This window comes from Copadichromis virginalis, linkage group LG9, assembly GCF_057382275.1.
Source record: "Copadichromis virginalis isolate Kocher_CV1m ecotype Utaka linkage group LG9, C_Virginalis_male_GT1.1, whole genome shotgun sequence".
In the NCBI taxonomy this organism is placed as follows: Eukaryota; Metazoa; Chordata; class Actinopteri; order Cichliformes; family Cichlidae; genus Copadichromis; species Copadichromis virginalis.
Window position 1 is genome coordinate 13,666,718 of NC_140626.1, and position 22,891 is coordinate 13,689,608.

Consider the following 22,891-nt stretch of genomic DNA (forward strand, 5'->3'; position numbering starts at 1 on the left):
GTAGTGTGTGTGTACAAATATACATATATATATATATATATATAAACAAACATGTATTATACTACCCTGTGTCACTTCTTATAACTATAGTTGTTCTTGTCTTGTAAATTTGACCTTAATGTGCAGTCTTTTATTTTTTTTATGTTTTATCTTCATGTGATTGTACAGCATACAGCCCACACAAAGTTAACGAGTGGCTTTCACATGTAAACAGTGCTCCACGTAATACTTGGCTAGATGGCAGTAGCGTGACTCCTTAATCACAGCCTTTGACCAGTCCAGTGTTTCTGTTTCAGTGATTTAAACATTGTGATATCCAGATAAGTGATATACCTTCCACAGAATAGCAGCCGCATGACTACATGATCTCCCTAATCCGGCGATACAGGAACAGCTGACTGTCTCCACTACTCCACTTTCTCTTAGCATTACCCATGCTAAGTGTTTCGCTTGATTAATGCTTTGGCTCGGCTCTACATCTGCTTTAAGAAAAATAAAGTCGCCTTGTTTGTTGAGCAGTACTTTATCAATTTTGTTGCTGTGCAGGTAATTATACGCCTCGGTGCTCTTGTAAATATGTAATTCCTCGCCATCAACGCCTTCGGAAAATACAAGGTAATTAATAATGTCGATGTAGCTAACATCGGGCCATAGTTTCATGTCATCTATCCACTCTGTGAGAAGTGACGGGTGAGGCACTGCAACTGAACTGTGCTCGCTGCTTTTTAAAACATCTCTACTGTGTATCCACCTTCGATGTGTTGCCATTTACTCCAGGTAAAAGAAACTGCAGTCAGAGAAATCTTTATCAACAGTGAAGGTGTAACCCTGCAACTGTCAACAACAGCGCAAGCAGAAGTAAAAAACCGGCTTCCGCTATGAATCGGGGTAATGGCGCGAACTCAGAAATACTTTTTTTTTTATTGAAAGAAATTTTCATATACAAAACAAGTCAAGGAAACAGACTAGAATTGTAACAATTTACATTATAGAGATGGTGAAGCAAGTCATTATAACTTTACAGGGAGAAAATAAAAGTTTCTAGGGTAAAGTAATAAGGAACATAGACCTTTTGACACAGGCAGGAAAATTAGAATAGCAAGTATTTTGTGATTTTACAGTATAGTACAGCAGTTTTTTATTCATATTTGAAATAAGCTTAAGTGACTTAAAATATTGACAAAAGTAATTCAAGAAGACGGTAAACATAGGAGAGGCATTCTTCCACTTACATACATGAATAAAAAACTTATATAGCACTATTACAAAATTGACAACATCTGAGATTTCAGAATCCAGATTGTCCATAAAGTAAAGAACATCCTTAGATGTGAAGGAAGGTATATTGGAAATTCTGAGTGAAACAAGTGAAAAATAGATGCTCTAGTGTTTCTGGATCGGAAGAACAGAAAGCACAAGTGTTTTGGAGGAAGGAAGGTTCAGGGTTTCAGTAGTCGTCATCATGGGCTCATCCGATTAGAATGAAAATAAGCAGTCATCAATCATGTGCAGGTTTTGTTTTATTGTATATTGTATAACGGGTAAAGGAAAGAAAGACACACATGGACTGCTCTCTCTAAAAAGGACATAAAGTATGATTTAAGTAACTCAAAATGATACATGAACTCAGGAGACTCAAAGAGAAACTCACCTCAGCTGCCGCCCCATGTGGGAGTGAAGAAAGCGTGAGGGGTAGGTGAGTGCAGTCCTTATATAACGAGTGACAGGTGAGTGCAATTAAGGCCAAGCACCACACCCAATCAAAGGTGAGGAAAAGAAACAAGGTGCATCTGGTGAAGTGAATGTGCTAGAAGGTGAGCCTTTACAACACACAAGAGTCGTCCTCAAAATTAAACCTTTTATACAGGAATTCTCCAACTGGATAAATGCCGGATATGATTCTGAAGTGTGTTTCTTTCATTTTAGACGCAAGTGGGTATTTTAGGTAAAAAGAAAATGACTTTTCTTTCAACATGCTATCAAGGTCATGTCTGACATTGACATTGTAGTTGCAGAATACTATTTGCTTAAAGGTATTAGAGATAAACTTATTATTAAATTGTTTGTCATTTATTGAGGTATTACCTATCGTCAGTGAAGGTAAGCATGTTCTTATTAGTGAATACTTTAAAGTATTTACGATAAGATTTAACAACGGTGTGGGTATCGCTTTACAAACCTTATTATAATTATTAAATGAAATGTCAATTTTATACTTATCAATAAATTCTTCATAAGATAGCAAGTTTCCGTTTTTATCAAGCAGATCAACAACAAAACATACACCGCTATCATACCAGTCTGATTTAAATAAGGACTTCTTATTGATGACTATAACCCTATTATTCGATTAGGTTAAGGGTGCAGGAGAAATCCATTATTATTTGGTTAAAATGAGAAGAGTTATATTTAGTTGGAAATCTATCCAGTTTTTCATCTGGTGCCATATTAAAGTCACCTGCAACAACGACTTTTTCTATTGAATAAATGATCTTCCATTCTTCTATCATTTTTTTCAAATCAGAAATTAATTTCCGGTTTTCAGCTCTATTGTTGAACCCATAAAAATTTACTAAAATGTACTTAGTATCATCCGACTCTATGTTAACCATTAAAATGACCTTCCTTATCAACCTTATGATCAATAACTCTTCCATTAAAACGATGTAGAAAAATATCCACTCCTGCTGAATGAGAGTTACCATGAGATAAATAAATATCATCGCTTCCCCACTGCTTTCTCCAAAATATATGATCATCTTTACTGCTGTGTGTCTCTTGAAATAAAAAACAATTAGTGTTAGGCTGTTCCTTACAAAAAAGAAAAAAACGCTTTACGCTTTATGTTATTTCTTAAACCTCGAACATTTAAAGAAAATATTGAAAGAACCATTGAATATAGCTTGAGAGAGCAATGGAACGTTTTACCTCCTATTAACTAATAAATGCAGTCAAAGTTAAGGACCATTGAGCAAGTTACCGGCTTAAATTTAGTTGAACAGTTATACCTTCTTATCTAGGTCATTATGAAGTTCTTTCATTCTTTGATTTGACGACCATCGATGACAGCATATCCGCTTCCTCCACTCTCGGCCACAGAGGTTTGCGGGCTTCTCTGTCTTCCTTACAAAAGTCTTCTCTAAACCGAATCTTCATCTCCTTGCAGAACTTCGCCTCCTTGGACATCTTCCACACTAGGTCTCGAACAGTTCTCATTGCAAACTTTTGATACAATTGAACATCAATTTATTTTCCACTCTTTGAAAAAAATTTGGCTTTGGATAATTTTTCTGTAAAGCTTCAAAACCTTGTACATGAATGGCAATAGCTCAATTAAAATGATTAAGACTCCACCCCAAGATTTGACCTGTTTTACAAGGAATCACCATAGCTGATAAGGAGCTCATCATCAGCCAGCTAGCTGATGACACCACTCTTCTTGAAGAATGCAAATCAAATCCGTCCAGCCCTTAGTGTTATTAGTGATTTCTCTGAGGCATCTGGTTTATGTTTAAATCTAAAAAAATGTGAATTACTAGCAATTAAAGGCTGCACTGCAAATGCTATCTGTAACATTTCTGTTAAAAAAGAAGTCACATACCCAGGACTGTTAATATCCAAAGACCAAAAGTCAAGATGCTCGTCAAACTTTAAAAAAAAAAAAAAAAATGTACGTTCTAAATGAAACTTCAGACGTCACTAATCACGTGACTCTGGCCAAACGAATCAAGCCTCGACACAGTGCTTCTGAAGCAGTTAATCTTTTTGACACACGCACCGGAGCGTCAGCTTCAAGCAGACCATCGCTACCTCTCACATCTAAAGGTAAGTGTCAAGGTAACTTTGAACTGAGTTCAGTCCATCTCGAGTTTTTCGAAGTTTTCTGAATGAAGTTTTCTGTTGCTCTCTGTGAGAGGAGACCGTTAAAGGCGAGGCTCTCCAGAGTGCAGCAAAACAGGAAACCACAGCTGGGTGTGTGTAAGTGTGCAAACGAATATATTAGAAGTGCAAGTGAGCCACGAGTAAAGAAAGGTTAAGTTTCGTGAGTTGTTTTTCTCACCACTGATCACGCGCTCAACACTCTACACATACTTGCATCACACGCGCTCTCAAGCATCAGTATCCGGTCGTTCAGTGATGACGCGATGAATCCTACTTCCGGGCCTAAACGCTCCCGTGTTCAATATGTCACAATGCTGTGTTCCTCGTTGTTTTAACCAATCTGGCTCAAAACAACAGTCTAATCTGTCATTTTACTGGTTTCCTTGTGAAAAGAGAGAGAAGAGGAAGTGGCTGAAGTTGATAAGGTATGTTACAACTCGTAAGTGAATGAATAAATTTGTAAGATAAGAGCAAGTGGACTCTTACTTTAGTTAGCTAATATAGCTAGTGATGAACAATTAAAACCCGCTACTAAAAGACAAACTGGCTTTTACGAGTAATTTTACTTATATAGACAATGGATTTTATTGTGTTTTTTTTACTACAAAGACGTTGTTGCATTTTTGAAGTCTTTTTTATTTCTCCAAGCAAAGATTGAGAGCTAAGGGTCACTTCGCTATATATATGAACCTTAGTTAGCTTTCGACGCTCAGAGGAATAAAAATTACGTCCAAAAAGTGATGTCTATGTAAGAAAATACATTACAATCCCCAGCCTATGTGCCAGTTAATTACCAAAATAAAGACCTAACCAACAAATAGCTAGCAAAGGTTCCCAGTACTTATCTTTCTGGTAAGCTTAAAAGCAAATTAGTACAACGATGTGTAAGATTTGAATAATTCTGGTCACTGTCTGTGACCAGTCATCCAGGTCATCGTAGTCCAAGGAGCTTGGAAAGAAAAGCATCTGGACTTCTTTAAGTTTCTTGAAGCTTCTCTCATCTGGATGAAGCTTCTCTCTATTATTTATCTCTACTTTTTTCTATTAATCATAACTAATGGAGGGCTACCGTATGATCTGAAATTTCTCTCTGCCTTTTTAAACACTTCCACAGACGCGAAAACTTCACCCCAAACTGCAACTCAAGAGTCTGCAGTTGGCACTTCCCTCAAGGAAAAGCTGCGGGGCCAACAAGATTTGCATGGAACGACGGGAAGTCTTTTCAGTTCCCAGATGACCACAACCCTGTTAGAAAAAAGAAGAAAAAAGAGCAGGTCCCAGCTATTGGTGAAAATCAGAGTGAAAGATCAGATGAGCTACATCATTCCAACAATGCAGATACACAGACAGCTACTGCAAGTTCCACAAGTTCTTCCCAAAGTCTTCTGGTGCTAGAGATTCAGAATGACATACTAAGAATAGAGAATGAAAAACGTAAAAAACAAGTAGAGAAGCAGAAGCAGACTTTCTCATTCAGTAAAATATCTGACAATCCTGAAAGGGTCCAGTACTATACTGGATTGCCTGATGCTGCTTCTGTCCTGTTTTTAGAAGTGCTTCTTTCCAGATTTGATCTTAAATATCATTCTGATTGTCCAAATGATGCCCCTAATTGACCAGTTATTTCTAACCCTGATGAAGCTCAAACTTAATTTTGGTCATGCAGACCTTTCGACAAGGTTTAACTGCAGCAGAGCCACAGTAACTAATATTTTTACAACAATTGTTAGTGCACTGTATGACATTTTGTATGTTGGCATGCTGGAAAACAACATTACCTCGAGAGCCAAGAATCAAACATCGCTGCCAGATTGCTTCCAACTATTTCCTAACTGCAGGATTGTGCTTGACTGCACGGAAGTTTCTGTTTGTAACACAGAGAGACTTGACACACAAAGTCATTTGTACAGCCAGTACAAAGGACGGACCACACTAAAGGCTCTAATTGGTGTGGCTCCTAATGGTGTAATAACCTTTGTAAGCAACTTGTACGGTGGAAGTGCCTCAGATAAGGCCATAACAGCTGACTGTGGAGTACTGCAACATCTACAGATAAGGGCTTCACAATTCGGGACATCCTACCAGAAGGGGTCTCACTGAACATTCCGTCCTTCCTCACCAACGGACAATTCACACAGGAGGAAGTGAACAACAACAGGAAGATTTCCTGTGCAAGAATACATGTAGAGCGTTCCATTCAAAGACTGAAACTTTTCTCAATTTTGCATCACATCCCACATCAGTTAAAAAAAAAATATTAATAAGATCTTGAAAGCATGTGTGTGTCTTACAAATTTACAAACACCTATTCTCCGTGAAATTGAATAAATTATACCTGTGAGAGTTCAGAGGTAAAAGTACATTGTGTCATTTTCTAACTAGTTGTGGACCAGAAAATACAACTGTTGAATAAGTTTACTTTTATTATTTATAACTCCTAAGTGTTCTGGATTGTTTTATGTGTATACTTAGGATGTTACATCATAAAAACAACTTAGTTGCATAGTTTCAAATTGAGAATGGTCTCATTTGTGATTCGTAAAATGTTTTACTCTGTTTTTATCAATGGCTTGTTACATTTTTCATTCCATTCCAGCTTCCTGATTACTGCCTAGTTTTCTTGCTAAACATTTTCAATTAAAATCAAGAATTCCAGATACATGTGTTACTCTTTATTTTCAGGAACAGTTTGTCCAAAACATATTATTTTTTCAAATCAAAAATTAATATAATTTAAAAATTTATCTGAATATATTTACAAAGTTACAATGACAAAAAATGTACAATTTACAAATATTTACAAATAGTTTTAAAATTAACTATAAACATTTGGACTGATAAATTACTCATGCTGATATGAATTCAAAGCTGCGATAAAATATGGGGCAAAATAACTTCCCGGTAGAACGTTTCCAAAGATTCAGTGTTAACAGCCCAAGTTTGTTCTCTATCCACATGCAAGATGAAAAAGTCACATGGAGTCCAAACAATAAAGTGACAGCTTTTCGCCCCTGTGAGATAGAAGTTGCCCTGGATCTGATGCCAGTAGTTGTGATTCTTTTTTAATACCAGGGAACCACTTGCCTCATCCAGCTGTAGGAAAAAGTCCTTACTTTCTGCAGCCTCCAATACAGTTTTGGTTCTGGCTGACCATGGGCATTTCACCTCAATGATGCACTCATTAGAGACAGTCCCATCAGGAGAACCACCAAGCAGGCTACTGTTAGATAAAAACAGTCCCCTCTCCTTGATAGCTGCACCAGTACAGTCAGTGTACAGCTCCTTGGCCTTTGGCTCACAAAGGATCCCCCAATCACATGCCTTTGGGGATGAAAATACAACTTAGTCATAAAGGAATTCTGACCACAGAATAGACAAAGTAAGGTACGGAGTATATAAAATACATTTAAATAATAAAGTGGGGACAGTGGAGGCAAACAGTCTGATGTATGTAGTTTACAAGATTTTACATACATGTACAATTTATACCACATGTTAAAGTAAATATCAAAGTACCTGGGAGCATTCAGGTAAATAAATAATAATTTTAGCATATAAAACACAATGCTTTTTAAAAAGTTAAGAAAATAATTATTATAATTATAATTAATTCAAAGAGCAAATTTTAAATAAATAACTGACCTTGTGTTGTTGATGGTGTCATCACAGACACTCCCTTGGCAGTAATTTCTTCTCCTTTGGATGATTTTACCCTCTTCCACACACATTCCACGTCAGTGCAAGAAACATTCTTCTTCACCCAAATCAACAATGCCGCCATATGATGGCACTTATCATTGCCAATCGGGCACTCACAGGAGCTGAACCTGACTGACTGACCCTCAACATGCACCTACATTGAAAGAAAGTTAATGCTTACCCTAAACATTCTAACAAACACTTGCAGCGCTGCTCTGTGTACTGGTACTAGGTTAACTAGGCTAATATAACTGGTACTAGGCTAACATTACTAACTCTCCAAAACCTCCATGTTATGTAGATTTCCATCTTTGTTTACCTCCACTGTTATAGCATTGCTGTACGTGTGTGTGCTTTATGAAATACATCAGAATACAGAATATCTCATGTTTAATCGTCGGCTAGCTAGCTTACTCCTAGCTCACCTCAACATTGTAAATCTTCTTTTTCATGGATGCCTGGACACTTCCCTTTATAATTCCGCCTGGGAGAACGGTTACACTGACCACTTTACTAGAGTTGGAGGAATATCACAGTAATTGCTTAAAGGAGCTTCTTCAACATCTGTAAGAGTTCTAAACATATGTCTGTCCTCCTCCTGAAAATCTTATGTACGCAAACACGCGTTGCAACTTCTTATCTTGTGCGCGTTTTTTATTTTGACAGCACCTGCGGACCACTTATGTGCAGCCCCGGTTATTTAGCTCGTCATATTGCAGCCACAGAAATTATTTTGTCCATGAAACCATAAAGCTGCACTTTCTTTTTGCCTTATAGTCTGATTTGTCATAACTTCTCCGTTTTGTGGTAAGCTTTTCTTTGGCTGTCACTTCTTCACCCTGACCTGTCTTATTTGGTTCAGCAGAACTAAAATATAAATCCTGCTGCTTTTACACATGCACTCACATAAGCTCAGCGATTCTCTGCGCGATCAGCCTCTCACATGTTTAAGCTGCGGGAGATTTCACTTGTCATGTTTGCATAGTAAGCTAACGATTAATAAGACGATGTCAGAGGAATTGGTGCGCAAATTATCATCACTCACCAATCAGTGCTGTCGCTCTCTATACACAGTTCGCGCGATTGCAAAGTGAAAGCAAAAAACAAGTGCAAATTCAAACGCGATTTCAATATGTCACATATTGACAGTGGCTCACCGATGCCAATGACATAATTACCCAGCTACATTTCCAAAAGAATGCAAAAGCATTGACATATATTTTTCCTTCCTACGATAGGCCGACGGGCAGGGCAGAGATAGATTTTGGTAGCCCAACTGGAAAAGCCCCAGGACATATATATATATATATATATATATATATATATATATATATATATATATAAAAAAAAAAAAAAAACACCCAGCACGCCCCTGCGGGCGGTTTATCCTTCAAGCTCGGGTCCTCTACCAGAGGCCTGGGAGCTTGAGGGTCCTGCGCAGTATCTTAGCTGTTCCCAGGACTGCGCTCTTCTGGACAGAGATCTCCGATGTTATTCCCGGGATCTGCTGGAGCCACTCGCCTAGCTTGGGAGTCACCGCACCTAGTGCTCCGATTACCACGGGGACCACCGTTACCTTCACCCTCCACATCCTCTCGAGCTCTTCTCTGAGCCCTTGGTATTTCTCCAGCTTCTCGTGTTCCTTCTTCCTGATATTGCTGTCATTCGGAACCGCTACATCGATCACTACGGCCGTCTTCTTCTGTTTGTCTACCACCACTATGTCCGGTTGGTTAGCCACCACCATTTTGTCCGTCTGTATCTGGAAGTCCCACAGGATCTTAGCTCGGTCATTCTCCACCACCCTTGGGGGCATCTCCCATTTTGACCTCGGGACTTCTAGGTTATACTCGGCACAGATGTTCCTGTACACTATGCCGGCCACTTGGTTATGGCGTTCCATGTATGCCTTGCCTGCTAGCATCTTGCACCCTGCTGTTATGTGCTGGATTGTCTCTGGGGCATCTTTACACAGCCTGCACCTGGGGTCTTGCCTGGTGTGATAGACCCCAGCCTCTATGGATCTTGTACTCAGAGCTTGTTCTTGTGCTGCCATGATTAGTGCCTCTGTGCTGTCTTTCAGTCCAGCTTTGTCCAGCCACTGGTAGGATTTCTGGATATCAGCCACCTCCTCTATCTGCCGGTGGTACATACCGTGCAGGGGCCTGTCCTTCCATGATGGTTCCTCGTCTCCCTCCTCTTTCTTGGGTTTCTGCTGCCTGAGGTATTCACTGAGCACTCGGTCAGTTGGGGCCATCTTCCCAATGTATTCTTGGATGTTCCTTGTCTCATCCTGGACTGTGGTGCTGACACTCACCAGTCCCCGGTATATATATATATATATATATATATATATATATATATATATATATATATATATGATTCAAGATCCAAGATGGCGCCGCGTATGGATGCCCTGGTGCTTCAGTGCGCTACTTCTGTTTTGTTTTTGTGCATAACTTCTGTGTCTGGGCACTCCTCTGGATATTCTTACACCAGAGAAGAGCTTCTTAACTACAGGACTACAACACCTGTGGATTTACTTCCAATATTTGTCGCATCTGCGGCAGATTTACTGCAGACTCTGATCAGGAAAGTGAGACGCCGAAAGAGAGGTAAGCGAGCCGTGGACTGCGAACTGCTCTTGCTGGGATCTTCCTTTCCAATGTACGCTCACTCAGGAATAAAATAGACGAGCTGGCCCTGATGAGAAGCATGAACAGAGACTTTGCCTCCTCCTGTGTCTTATGTTTTACGGAGTCGTGGCTCAGTGAGGACATCCCGGACAGCGCGCTCAAGCTGGAGGGCTTTCATCTGCTGCGTGCGGACCGGCAGGCCGCTCTCTCCGGTAAGACCAAAGGTGGAGGTGTCTGCTTCTACATTAATAGTGGCTGGTGCACAGATGTAACAGTGATTGCTCAGCACTGCTCTTCCTCTCTGGAATACCTTTTTATTCACTGCAAACCGTTTTATTCTCCGCGGGAGTTTGCTTCATTCATCCTGGCCGCTGTTTACATCCCGCCAGACGCCAGATACTGCACATGGAGCGGACATTCCCGGACTCTCTCATCATTGCTCTTGGGGACTTTAACAAAGCCAATCTGAGCCATGAGTTTCCCAAATACAAGCAGTATATTAAATGCCCGACCAGAGAGGAGAGGACATTAGACCACTGTTACAGCACGATCAGCGGGGCCTATCGTGCGGTGCCCCGCGCTTCACTCTGACTTTCTGACCACGTCATGATCCACCTAATCTCCGCGTACAGACAGAGGCTGAAGCTCTCCAAACCTGTCGTGAGGACCAAAAAACTGTGGAGCAACGAGGCTGTGGAGGAGCTTCGCACGTGTTTGGAGTCTACAGACTGGGACACAATGAAGGCTGCTTCTAACAGCTTGGACGAGTTTACGGACACTGTCACCTCCTATATCCACTTCTGTGAGGACAGCATTGTGCCATCACACACCAGGGTGAGTTATAACAATGACAAACCCTGGTTTACTCCTAAACTCAAAAAGCTGTGGCTGGAAAAGAGAAAGGCGTTCAGAAGCGGAGACAGGGACTGCTACAGAGAGGCCAAGTACAGGTTCACTAAAGAAGTGGACGTTGCTAAACATCAGCACTCTGAGAAGATGCAGCAGCAGATCTCAGAGAATGACTCGGCCTCTGTGTGGAAAGGTTTTAGGAATATCACCAACTACAAGCCTAAAACCCCCCACTCCACTGATGACTTGCTCTTAGCCAACACCCTGAACGACTTTTACTGCCATTTTGACGAGTCATCAGGCAGCCTTCACACCTCCAACGGCCCCAACAATAGAGACACTTTGGACACTCATTCCCCCACCTCTCCCCCCTCCATAGAGCCATCACCACCTTCAAACTGTTCACCTACAACACCCCCTCCTCACCCCACACAAAAGAGGATTTCACACCACCTCCTCCCACCACAACTCTTCATATTCATGAAGCAGATGTGAGGAAGCAGTTTAAGAGTCTGAATGCTCGGAAAGCTCCCGGCCCAGACGGTGTGTCTCCTGCCACCCTCAGACACTGTGCAAACGAGCTGGCCCCAGTGTTTTCTGGCATTTTCAACTCCTCACTGCAGGCATGTCATGTGCCTGCCTGCTTCAAGTCCTCTACCATAATTCCTGTCCCCAAGAAACCTAGGATCACTGGACTAAATGACTACAGACCCGTGGCTCTGACATCTGTGGTCATGAAGTCTTTTGAGCGCCTGGTTCTCTCCTATCTCAAGACCCTCACGGCCCCCCTCCTGGACCCCCTGCAGTTTGCATACAGAGCCAACAGGTCTGTGGATGACGCCATCAACATGGCCCTACACTTCATCCTGCAGCATCTGGACTCCCCAGGAACCTACGCCAGGATCCTGTTTGTGGACTTCAGCTCTGCCTTCAATACCATCCTTCCAGACCATCTCCGAGGCAAGCTTTCCCAGATGAATGTGCCTGATCTCATCTGCCGGTGGATCACTGACTTCCTGACGGACAGGAAGCAGCATGTGAGGCTGGGAAAGAATGTCTCGGACTCCCGGACCATCAGCACCGGCTCCCCTCAGGGCTGTGTTCTTTCTCCCCTGCTCTTCTCCCTGTATACTAAGTGCTGCACCTCCACCCACCAGTCTGTCAAGCTAATCAAGTTTGCAGATGACACCACCGTTATTGGACTCATCTCGGACGGAGATGAGTCTGCCTACAGGAGGGAGGTTGAACGTTTGGTGTCCTGGTGCAGCCACAACAACCTGGTGCTGAATGCCCAGAAGACAGTGGAGATTATTGTGGACTTCAGGAAGCACACAGCCCCACTCCCCCCCATCATCCTGACTGACACCCCCATCACCTCTGTGGACTCATTCCGCTTCGTGGGTACCACCATCACCCAGGACCTGAAGTGGGAGCCCACCATCACCTCCGTCATTAAGAAAGCCCAGCAGAGGATGTACTTCCTGAGGCAGCTGAAGAAATTCAACCTGCCAACACGGACGATGATGCAATTCTACACTGCAATCATCGAGTCCATCCTCACCTCCTCCATCACCGTGTGGTACGCTGGAGCCACTATCAGGGACAAACAGAGACTGCAGCGTGTTGTGCGCTCTGCTGAGAAGGTGATTGGCTGCAGACTCCCATCTCTGCAGGACCTGTACACCTCCAGGACACTGGGGCGTGCAGCTCGGATCTCAGCTGACCCTTCTCACCCTGGACACAGTCTGTTTGACCTGCTCCCCTCAGGCAGGAGGCTCCGGTCCATTCGCACCAGAACCTCTCGCCATAAGAACAGTTTCTTCCCCTCTGCTGTTGGACACATGAACAATAACCGTATGACTGTTCCCACCACTAACACAATGCTCAATTACATGGATGGGAGCTAGTGTGTTAGCGCAGTTAGCTCGTTAACGTGTTGGCCGTCTAGCCCCATGCACGGGGCGATCGGCGGTAGCTCGTTAACGGAGATTTGCCGTGTTGTGGCGTTAAGGTCATTTTAACGAGATTAACCTGAAAGCACTAGTGGGAACACAACGAATATGACTGCACATTTACGCCGACATCATCCTAGTGCAAAGACAAGTGGAAGCAGACAAAAGCAAGCATGCTACTAACTTTACCCGAGTCATTTAGACAGCCGTTAGCACAGGATTCGCCTTATGGGGACCTGATATGTTTAATATGCTGCTGAGAATATAGCCCAGAAGAAGCGGATAGTATAGCTTTTATTTTGGAAAGAGCCATTTCTCTGTAATAAACTCTCTTTTCCAAAGATGAGTGATTCTTCAATCAGATACAGGGCTCGCAAAATCGCTAGCCCGACGTCCTGGGGCTAGCGATTTTTCCAGTCGGGCTACCAAAATCTATCTCTGCCCTGCCCGTCCGGCTATTGTAGGAAGGAAAAATATATGTCAATGCTTTTGCATTCTTTCGGAAATGTAGCTGGGTAATTATGTCATTGGCATCGGTGAGCCACTGTCAATATGTGACATATTGAAATCGCGTTTGAATTTGCGCTTGTTTTTTTGCTTTCACTTTGCAATCGCGTGAACTGTGTATAGAGAGCGACAGCACTGATCTGTGAGTGATGATAATTTGTGCACCAATTCCTCTGACATAGTCTTATCAATCGTTAGCTTACTATGCAAATATGTGAAGTGTGAAAGTGAAATCTCCCGCAGCAAGCTTAAACATGTGAGAGGTTGATCGCGCAGAGAATCGCTGAGCTTATGTGAGTGCGTGTGTAAAAGCAGCAGGATATATATTTTAGTTCTGCTGAGCCAAATAAGACAGGTCAGGGTGAAGAACTGACAGCCAAAGAAAAGCTTACCACAAAACGGAAAAGTTATGACAAATCAGACTATAAGGCAAAAAGAAAGTGCAGCTTTATGGTTTCATGGACCATAAAGCTGCACTTTATGCACTTTACATATATCCTGCTGCTTTTTTAATTTCTGTGGCTGCAATATGACGAGCTAAATAACCAGGGGTGCACATAAGTGGTCCGCAGGTGCGCATTCGCTGTCAAAATAAAAAACACGCACAAGGGTTAGGGTTAAACTTAAAAACTGTACTTTTGAGTTAAAATATATATTTATAATTTTAATAAATGACAAATTAAAAAGGCATGAACATTTTATTTTGTATCGAAAAAATATCGAACCGTGACACCAAAGTATCGAACCGAACCGAACCGTGAATTTTGTGTATTGTTGCACCCCTAATAAATAAATATATATACTGCTAAATTTTGTATCGGTGCTCAAACCTTTTGTGTTTGTTTCCAATAAGTTGCCCACCTCGGGAAGCAAAAATGTGTTCTTTTACTTGTCAGGTGAACATATGAGACACTTTGACTCTTCAGTGCAGTGTGGAGCCTAACAAAGATCTGTTTTGTGTCCCAGCTGATCAGCAGGAGGAGAAGAGTCTGACGGAGAGCAGAGGAACATTTTCAGCTACTTGGACTCAGCTCAGCCACTACAGAGAAAACAATGAGCTCAACACAGAAGGTGACAGACAGAGCAGGGCGATATGACCAAAAATATTTATCACGATATACATTTGAAAATTTGCGATAACGATATAATTGACGCGAGACAAAATACTTTACAACTCCACAACTTTATTAGTGCAAAAAAAAACCATCAATGTATTTTCACTTAAACAAACAGCTGTTTTTTTTATGTGTATTGAAGTTATATAAAAATTTAACAGTGCAAATGCAAATTCCTTGCTGACAGTTTAACCAAAAGGCATTTCCAGTGGAAATTGGCCGACATTTGCTCAGAGGAATTTGCATTTGCACTGTTATATTTTTTGTCATATCGCCCTGCTCTACGTTCATGTGTTACTGTTTAGGCTTAAATAGGTTTGATGTTTGGTGCCTTTTTCTTAATGTAAAAAACCCTAAGGTTACAATCAGACATTTTTCTTCACTGAACCTGTTGGGTCTAAACTCAGACCCAACAGGTTTCGATAAATTTTCGATCTTTTGATTGATAAACTAAAATGTTATTGATTTTCACCAGCTGCTCTGTGCTCGATGAAAAGTTGCCTCACATCTCTAGTTTTCACAAATGATCTGCAACTCGGTGTTACCATAAATCACCACCTTTCATGGTCTCAGCACATCGACTCTGTTTTTAAGAAAATGGGACAAGGCATAGCTATGGCTATGAAATGCTCTTTCTGTATCAAATCTTCAATTTTGAAAGATGTCATTAATGCACTAGTAATGTCTCATGTGGAGTATTGTTCAATCATTTGTCAGCAGCTAATAAGACAGATCTTAACAGACTTCAGTTAGTCCAGAATAAGGCGTCCAGATTAGATGTTCATACTATTCTAATTAAAAATGGACCGATCCTCGCCTCACAAAGTGCCCTACTTGGCGTAACCCAGCTTTGCTTAAGTATGTGTCACTCGATAGAGCGGCTGTTGTCTGCGAGACCTGTCAGGGAACTGGTGGAGCATTTGGAGCCTCACTACATGCTTCCAAGCCGCTGCATTTTTAATCTTAATCTCTTCCATACTGAGGCGAAAAGGAAGTGATTTGTCCCGTACTTCAACTAGAATGGGGGGGAAAAAAAGACTCTGGAGTTAGTCTGTGTCCTTAAGCTGCAGCTGCCTCTTCTTCTCTCATGTTTTCTAAGTAGCTGACAGCTGGTAACTGTGCAGGGGCGGCTCTAGCAAAGCTTTGCCAGGGGGCAGGTATGGCATTAACAAGTAAAGGGAGGCACAAAAAATACTTTTCTTTGTTATTTCATTTAAAGGACTAACTTTTAATAAATAATTATCTGAATCTTACAACCAAAGTGGTCATCTGATTAAATGTATAGAAATTCATTACTGTATATGGTAACTATTAAGTCTAATTTACACCCTGGTAAGCTATAGTCCTTTTTCCTTTGGGAAGGTACCATCTGTGCAGTCTGCAATTCTGTTGAAGAAAGATGGTGAATCTATTTAATTATTGTAGAAACATAATTGATTATTTCTGTGCATTTGATGTACACGTGCATTAAATTAAAGTTGATTATGTCGATTAAGCATCATGAGGTGGAGGGCGGGGGTGGTTCTGGGAGATTTTTGCTGGGAGTTGGCAACTCTGTTAGTTAGGTTGCTTAATATTTCTGCTAAGTACTCTTTATAATACTAGAATAGGAAGGATGGTGCAGGTTTAAGTTTATTAGATTGATGTGTGTTGCTGAACTATAAAATATTTGAATAGAATAGAATTAAACTTTATTGTCATTGCACATGTCACAGGTACAGGGCAACGAAATGCAGTTTGCTTCCATCCAGAAGTGCTTTAGCCATGATATAGATATATTAGCAATAATATAGATATGTAAGTATATTACAGAAATGGGTCTATTATGGTATGTTATAATGTACATGGTATGAAGTATGTTATGAATATGCTATGACTATAAGTATGTATAGGCTGTGGTGAGTACAAGCTATGAACAGGATATAAATATGAAAAACTATACAGAATATGAAATTAAAAACTATACAGAAATATGAGATATACAGCTATACAGAAATGAGAAATATGCAAGTTATAAACAGTTGTAGAATTAAAAATTATCGTATTTTACAGAATGATTATTTATGCAGTGGTGCAGTTAAGATAAGTGATACTGAGATATGTGGATAATTTCTACAGAGGCTATATAAAGTGCTAGTGGTTGTGAGTGGTGGTTCAGTCCATGTTATTATTGTGTGTTTGAGGGTACAGTTGTCCATTGTATGTGTGTGTGTGTAGGTGGTTGTGTGTGTGTGTATGTTCAGTCCATGAGTTTAACATGGGTCAGATGTCAGGAGGCAGAGTTCAGGAGTCTGACAGCTGTGGGGAAGAAGCTGTTCCGGTTCCTGGTGGTCTTAGTCCGGAGGCTCCTGTAGCGCCTCCCAGAGGGAAGGAGGGTGAAGAATCCATGTGATGGGTGACTGGGGTCTTTGATGATTTTCCCAGCCCTTTTCAGACACTGCTTCCTATAAATGTCCTTTATGGCAGGAAGTGGTGCTCGGGCGATGCGCTGCGCAGTTTTCACAACACTCTGCAACGCCTTCCGGTCCGAGGCGGAGCAGTTCAGAGCAGTTCAGGTTGTCCAGATGAGATCCTCGGAGATGTGGACTCCCAGGAACTTGAAGCTGCTCACACGCTCCACAGCCGTCCCCTTAATGTAGATGGGTGGATGTGGGTCAGCATTCCTCCTGTAGTCCACGATGAGCTCCTTGGTCTTCTCGGTGTTAAGCAGCAGGTTGTTTGTGTCGCACCACTCAGCCAGACCATCCACCTCCTCCCTGTAGGCGGCCTCATCGTTGTCACTGATGAGGCCAATCACCGTGGTGTCATCCGCAAACTTAATGATGGTGTTAGAACCATCGGCAGGTCTGCAGTCGTGGGTGAAGAGGGAGTAGAGGAAAGGGCTCATTTGGTATAACGGAATAGCTTTAGTGTCTTGTTTTTAAAACTTGAGTATGAACTTATACAAAATGCAGCAAGATATTTATTTAAAAAACAGTTTTATTGATTACAAAAAACGCTGTATCGGATTCATATCGGTATTGGCAGATATCCATATCATATCGGAATCGGTATTGGACATTAAAAAGTGGCATTGTGCCATCTCTAATACTAATATCGATAAAATGCATTATCAGCTTTCTTGGCTTCCTGTACAGGCTAAAATATTCTATGGCTTGTAGTTATAAAGAAAGCAATTCTGTTAAACACGCCACTTTTATCTCTGCTCAGCTGCAGTATCCAGATGAAATACATAATGATATTACACGATTTTCAACAAACTGCAATTTAGTAAATCCTCGAGTTAAAAGTAACTTTTTGTAAAACTGTTATATTTAGAGCAACTTTCAGGTGGAATAAATTACCTTATAAAATTAGAGAATTAGCAACTATTCAAAACTTCAATGAACATTTAAAAGCCGATTTACAGAACTTTTAGTTGTTGTAAATATTGTAAGAGATGATTTGTTTTTGAAATTTGTGTAATGTGCCTCAATGTTATTGATATTGTTATTATTATTATTATTTTTTATTATTGATTGCTTATATTTTAATTGTGAAACCTCACTGTGGATGTAAGAGCCAAATTATGTGAATATCTTGAATCCACTTTATTGTATAATATTTTATGTGATTGTATTTGATGGAAGACGAGCAACACCAGGGCCCTGTTTCACTCCGTGAAGCTAACCTGCCCCCCAGCACGTTTACTTCAACTAACCCTGACCTTCTCCGCCTCTTTGTCGGAAACCTGACTGTAGGAAGTGTCAGACATGGCGTGCTCCTTCCTTGAAGAGCCAGTAGATGTTGAAGCCCAAATTCTCCGCAGAGCTCTCCGCTGGGAGAGAGTGATTAGAGCGCGTTTGGACATTTTATAATTTCCTGATGAGCTTCTGTGTGAACATTACCGTTTTTCAGCACAATCTATAATTTATTTGAATAACATCCTCAGGCTTAATATTGCTCATGTGACACATCGTGGACATTCTCTCAGTTCATTACATATTATTTGTATTGCACTTCGGTTTTTTGCAAACGGGAGCTTTCTGTATAATATTGGTGACGCTGAGCACGTTTCCAAGTCTGTCGGGCAGTCAGGAATGTTACAGTTGCACTGAAACGTCTCCTGTACTTGTTTGTGGTGTTCCCCGGTCATAGACCCACAAGATTTATCAAAGAGGGATGCCACAAAATTGCAGGTATCAGGATGAACAAAACTTAATTCATGATGTGGTGATACTTGAACTACTACTTACATTTTACATTTATTTTCACGGTTCCCAGGCGTGATTGGCTGTACAGATGGCACTCACATTCCAATCATTGCTCCTTCAGTAAATGAAGGAGACTATGTGAACAGGAAGTCTTTCCACAGCATTAATGTACAGGTACATAGTTCCCTGTAGCATTTCAAACTAACAAATTATTTCATTATAGTAATGGATGCTAATTTATGTTCTCTGCACTGTGAAGATCATATGTGATGCTGCCAACATTATCACAAATGTGGAAGCCAACTGCTCAGCCTCTGTGAGTGGTGGTGGTGGAGGACCCCCACCTGTTTTCCGGGCCTCCACTTTTTTTTCTGTTGGCTATAACGGGTCACATTTGAGCATACAGAGTAAGCAAATATGTACTTGTAATGTGCTCAGATAATTTCAATAAGTGCTTACAGAAAGAAAATTAATGTAGCCTCTAACTGCAATTGATTTACATCGGACAAACAGACCAAGGACTATGGCTCATAATACAATTACACCTTACCTGTTTGGACTATATTTTTATATTTCATTTTTACTTGCTGCCAGGCTCGTTTGGGGCCTGTTGGGTTGCACCTGCGCTCACATCACATCACAAAATAAAATGTATGAGATAAAAAATAAAATAAAAAATAATAAAATAATAAAATAACGTGTTGAATGGGTGGAAATCCCTAGATCAATGTTTAAATTAACACTCACGCATTGACTCTGTTGGCTATGTTTTGCCATGCATGCTCCCTTTGTTTTGCAGCTGAGGCTGTGTTACTTTTTTTTGCATGTTATCGGCATATGCTGCCATCAGAATTTCGGCCTCAAGCGCTGTAAAATACATTGACCGCGCCTTCTTTCCCTCCGTCTCCATGGTGACTCGCTTAATCTGTGCTCCACTAATCAGGGCTTTATGTATCCTCGTGCGCGCGCTTAACTTGGGGTTAAAGCAACTCCGCGTTGATTGAACTAATTGTTATCAGCCTTTCTGAAACCGAATATTCCGAGTTGGACAGTTCGGGGTTACTCAACCCTGAGTATCGTTTTTCACACAGTTTTCGAAACCGGCTTCCTGAAATAGGGCCCTGTTGTGGAAGCTAATGGGGTTCCTTTTGAATAAACAAATAAACAAACATAGGATTTATTATCACTGAATAATTATGTATAAATCTATACAAATGATAGAAATATGTATTACAAACAACGTGTGTGTGTGTGTGTGTGTGTGTGTGTGTGTGTGTGTGTGTGTGTGTGTGTGTGTGTGTGTGTGTGTACAATCCGGAGGAATGGGCATGATTTTAGTGTTTGAACAGTCATGAATTATTTTTAACACCAAGTTGGATGTAATGTGTTAGAACTACCAGCAGGTGGGGATAAGAGACCTTTAAGGTGTTTGGTGCCACACTCCACCTTCAGGTTTAAAACTAGTGTTAATGGAGGGAGTTTGAAGGTTGAGTTTTTTTCCACGACTGCATTTCACTCACTGCCTCTGTTTGTATCTCTGTCACTGCAGGACCAACATGGAGCGAGAAGTCAGCGCTCTCAGGAGGCCGACAAACCTCACAGAAGAAAGAGAGAGAAAAAACACACCTGTGACGAGTGTGGGATGGGTTTTACTTTGAAGGGTTCACTGAAACAGCATCAGGTCATCCACACTGGAGAGAGACTGTTCAGCTGTGACTTGTGTGGAAAGTCTTTTTCCTGGAAGCGTTCCCTAAAAACACACCAACTCATCCACAGTGGAGTTAAAGCGTACAGCTGTGATCAGTGTGGCAGAGCTTTTACTCACAGTAGCAGCTTACAGAGCCATCTAGTTACCCACTCTGGAATTAAGGCATACAGCTGTGACATCTGTGGAAAAACTTTCAGCCAGAGAGGGTACCGAAATATACACCTACGCATTCACACCAGACATGATGTGTACTGCTGTGAACAGTGTGGCAAACAGTTTACAACAGACGCAAACTTACGAAAACACATGCTTATCCACACTGAGGGACGACCTTATAAATGTGACCTGTGTGAGAAGACTTTTAAATCTCCACGTTACCTGAGACAACACCAACAGATCCACACCAGAAAGAGACTCTACAAGTGCAGTTACTGTGAGGTATGTATTTATATTGTTATCTTGTCATTTTAGCCTGACTGTTTGGAACAACTCTGCTCATTAAACTGTGTTAGCATGTTAGCAATTCTACTGCATGGAAAAGCAGCTCTGAGTGATTATTCAGATTTTCATGTCAGTTATGATTTTAGTATTACTGTAGTATTATGGTGGTAGTATTGTAGTTATTGCAGCCCAGTAAACTGAGTGTGTTAACTGAAACAGTCAAATGTAATTGGACGTCTGCAGAGATGCTCTTTATTTCAGGCGACGTTCAGGATAAAAGTGTTGAAGGACTGACTTACACTGTCTTTGTGTCTTTGTTTAGAAGCAGAGTGACACAGATGGATCCAGTTCTCAACCCTGTCATCACTGTGGTGGTGGGAAAGACTTTCATTGTGACCTCTGTGGAAAAACTTTCAGTTGGAAAGCTGACCTAAAAACACATCAACGTAGACACACTGGAGACAAACTGAAATACTGCAAAGAATGTGGGAGAAGCTTCACCACATCAGGTGACTTAAAAAAACATGAACTGATTCACAGTGGGGTTAAAAAGCACCTCTGTGATCAGTGTGGGTCATCCTTCACCACTGCATGTGAGCTTAAAACACACAAACGAGTCCACACAGGAGAGAAACCATACAAGTGCAGACACTGTGACAAAAGCTTCTCATATTCAGGTCATCGTAACAGGCACGAACGTACACACATGGAAGGAAACTACAGCTGTGACCAGTGTGACAAGAGCTTCAGGAATCTCAGTTCATACTCCGAACACAAACGATCCCACGTTACTAATAAACTGTTTCACTGTTACCAATGTGCCCAAACATTCACCTCATTGTCTGCTCTGTGCAAACATCAGCGTGATCACTCAGGGCTGAAATCACTCCCATCACTGGATCACAGTGAATCTGAAGAGACAGTTTTTTCTGAAACCATCTGAAAGAAAAACTATTTTTCTTGCTTTATGTAGTGTGGAAGTTTTTAATGTTTCTTTCATCTGTGATGTTCTTGAATGTGTTGACATGAAGATGGTACAAATAAACTGTCCTTTTAGTTTTAGCTCCTAATTTATTCATTATTTATGGATGTAGCACAGCAGCAGTTTCTTGATTAACACATGGAGGGCTCGGGATCTGATGGTAAATAATGTTTTGTGTCCTTGTACACATCATACAGCTCAGCTGTTCCACAGATGTCAGGTTTACACAGTGGGATGGTTTGTAAGAACGCAGCTCTCCTGTGGATAAATCCTTACTCTTAGCCTCAGGACCTCACACAGTCCCAGCAGGTTCGGTCAGAAGATTTATACCTCTTTCATTTCTATATGATTCTTCTTGCATCTAAACAAAGATGATGATGAGTCATTTACAGTGTTGGGACCAGTTTTGGTCAAGTTACTTGAAAAAAGTAATCAGTAACTAATTACTGATTACATAATTATCTGAGGAACAATTGTCAATAAGCAGAGAAGTTATTAAAATATTAATGCAAGACATGGAAGCAGGTGGTGTTGTTCCTAAATTAGGAACAATATTTTAAAATTACTTCACAATTCTTCTTGCACTTCAGATTGTTACAAACTATCAGAATATAAAGAAAGTCAGAAAATGGACAACCTCAGCTTATAAAACTGCTACTTTTTTTAACCACAAACCACTGGATCAATTTCAAGTGTTTTGCACTTGATTTTTATTTTATCATAAAACACTGCAGAGATGCAAAGAAATAATCATTATAACAGTGTGCAACTGCTCCATGTTTTACTGTGTCCAAGCTATAGACATCTCTGAAGCGACACTTTAGGAAACTCCTGCATAGCTGCACAGTCCACATTGCACAGTGACAGCACAAAGACCCACAAAGCTGGATTTAGATATTTAACATTCTTTCAGTAAAAATTAAACCC

The 22,891-nt window shown here is 40.9% G+C and overlaps 1 protein-coding gene and 1 pseudogene across 2 annotated transcripts; both read left to right on the forward strand.

The window, feature by feature from the left end:
* The first annotated feature begins 3,747 nt into the window (after window positions 1–3,747).
* LOC146701558 (uncharacterized) lies at window positions 3,748–22,044 on the forward strand. The gene is made up of 4 exons (XM_085467850.1): window positions 3,748–3,825; window positions 14,492–14,596; window positions 20,383–20,979; window positions 21,305–22,044. Exons 2-4 carry the CDS (start codon window positions 14,579–14,581, stop codon window positions 21,923–21,925), a joined length of 1,236 nt encoding a protein of 411 aa, XP_085323976.1. The 5' UTR covers window positions 3,748–3,825; window positions 14,492–14,578; the 3' UTR covers window positions 21,926–22,044.
* On the forward strand, window positions 3,871–6,524 carry LOC146701559 (uncharacterized; annotated as a pseudogene). The gene is made up of 2 exons (XR_014922195.1): window positions 3,871–4,307; window positions 4,997–6,524. The product of XR_014922195.1 is annotated as an uncharacterized LOC146701559 (transcript).
* Window positions 22,045–22,891: the final 847 nt, after the last annotated feature.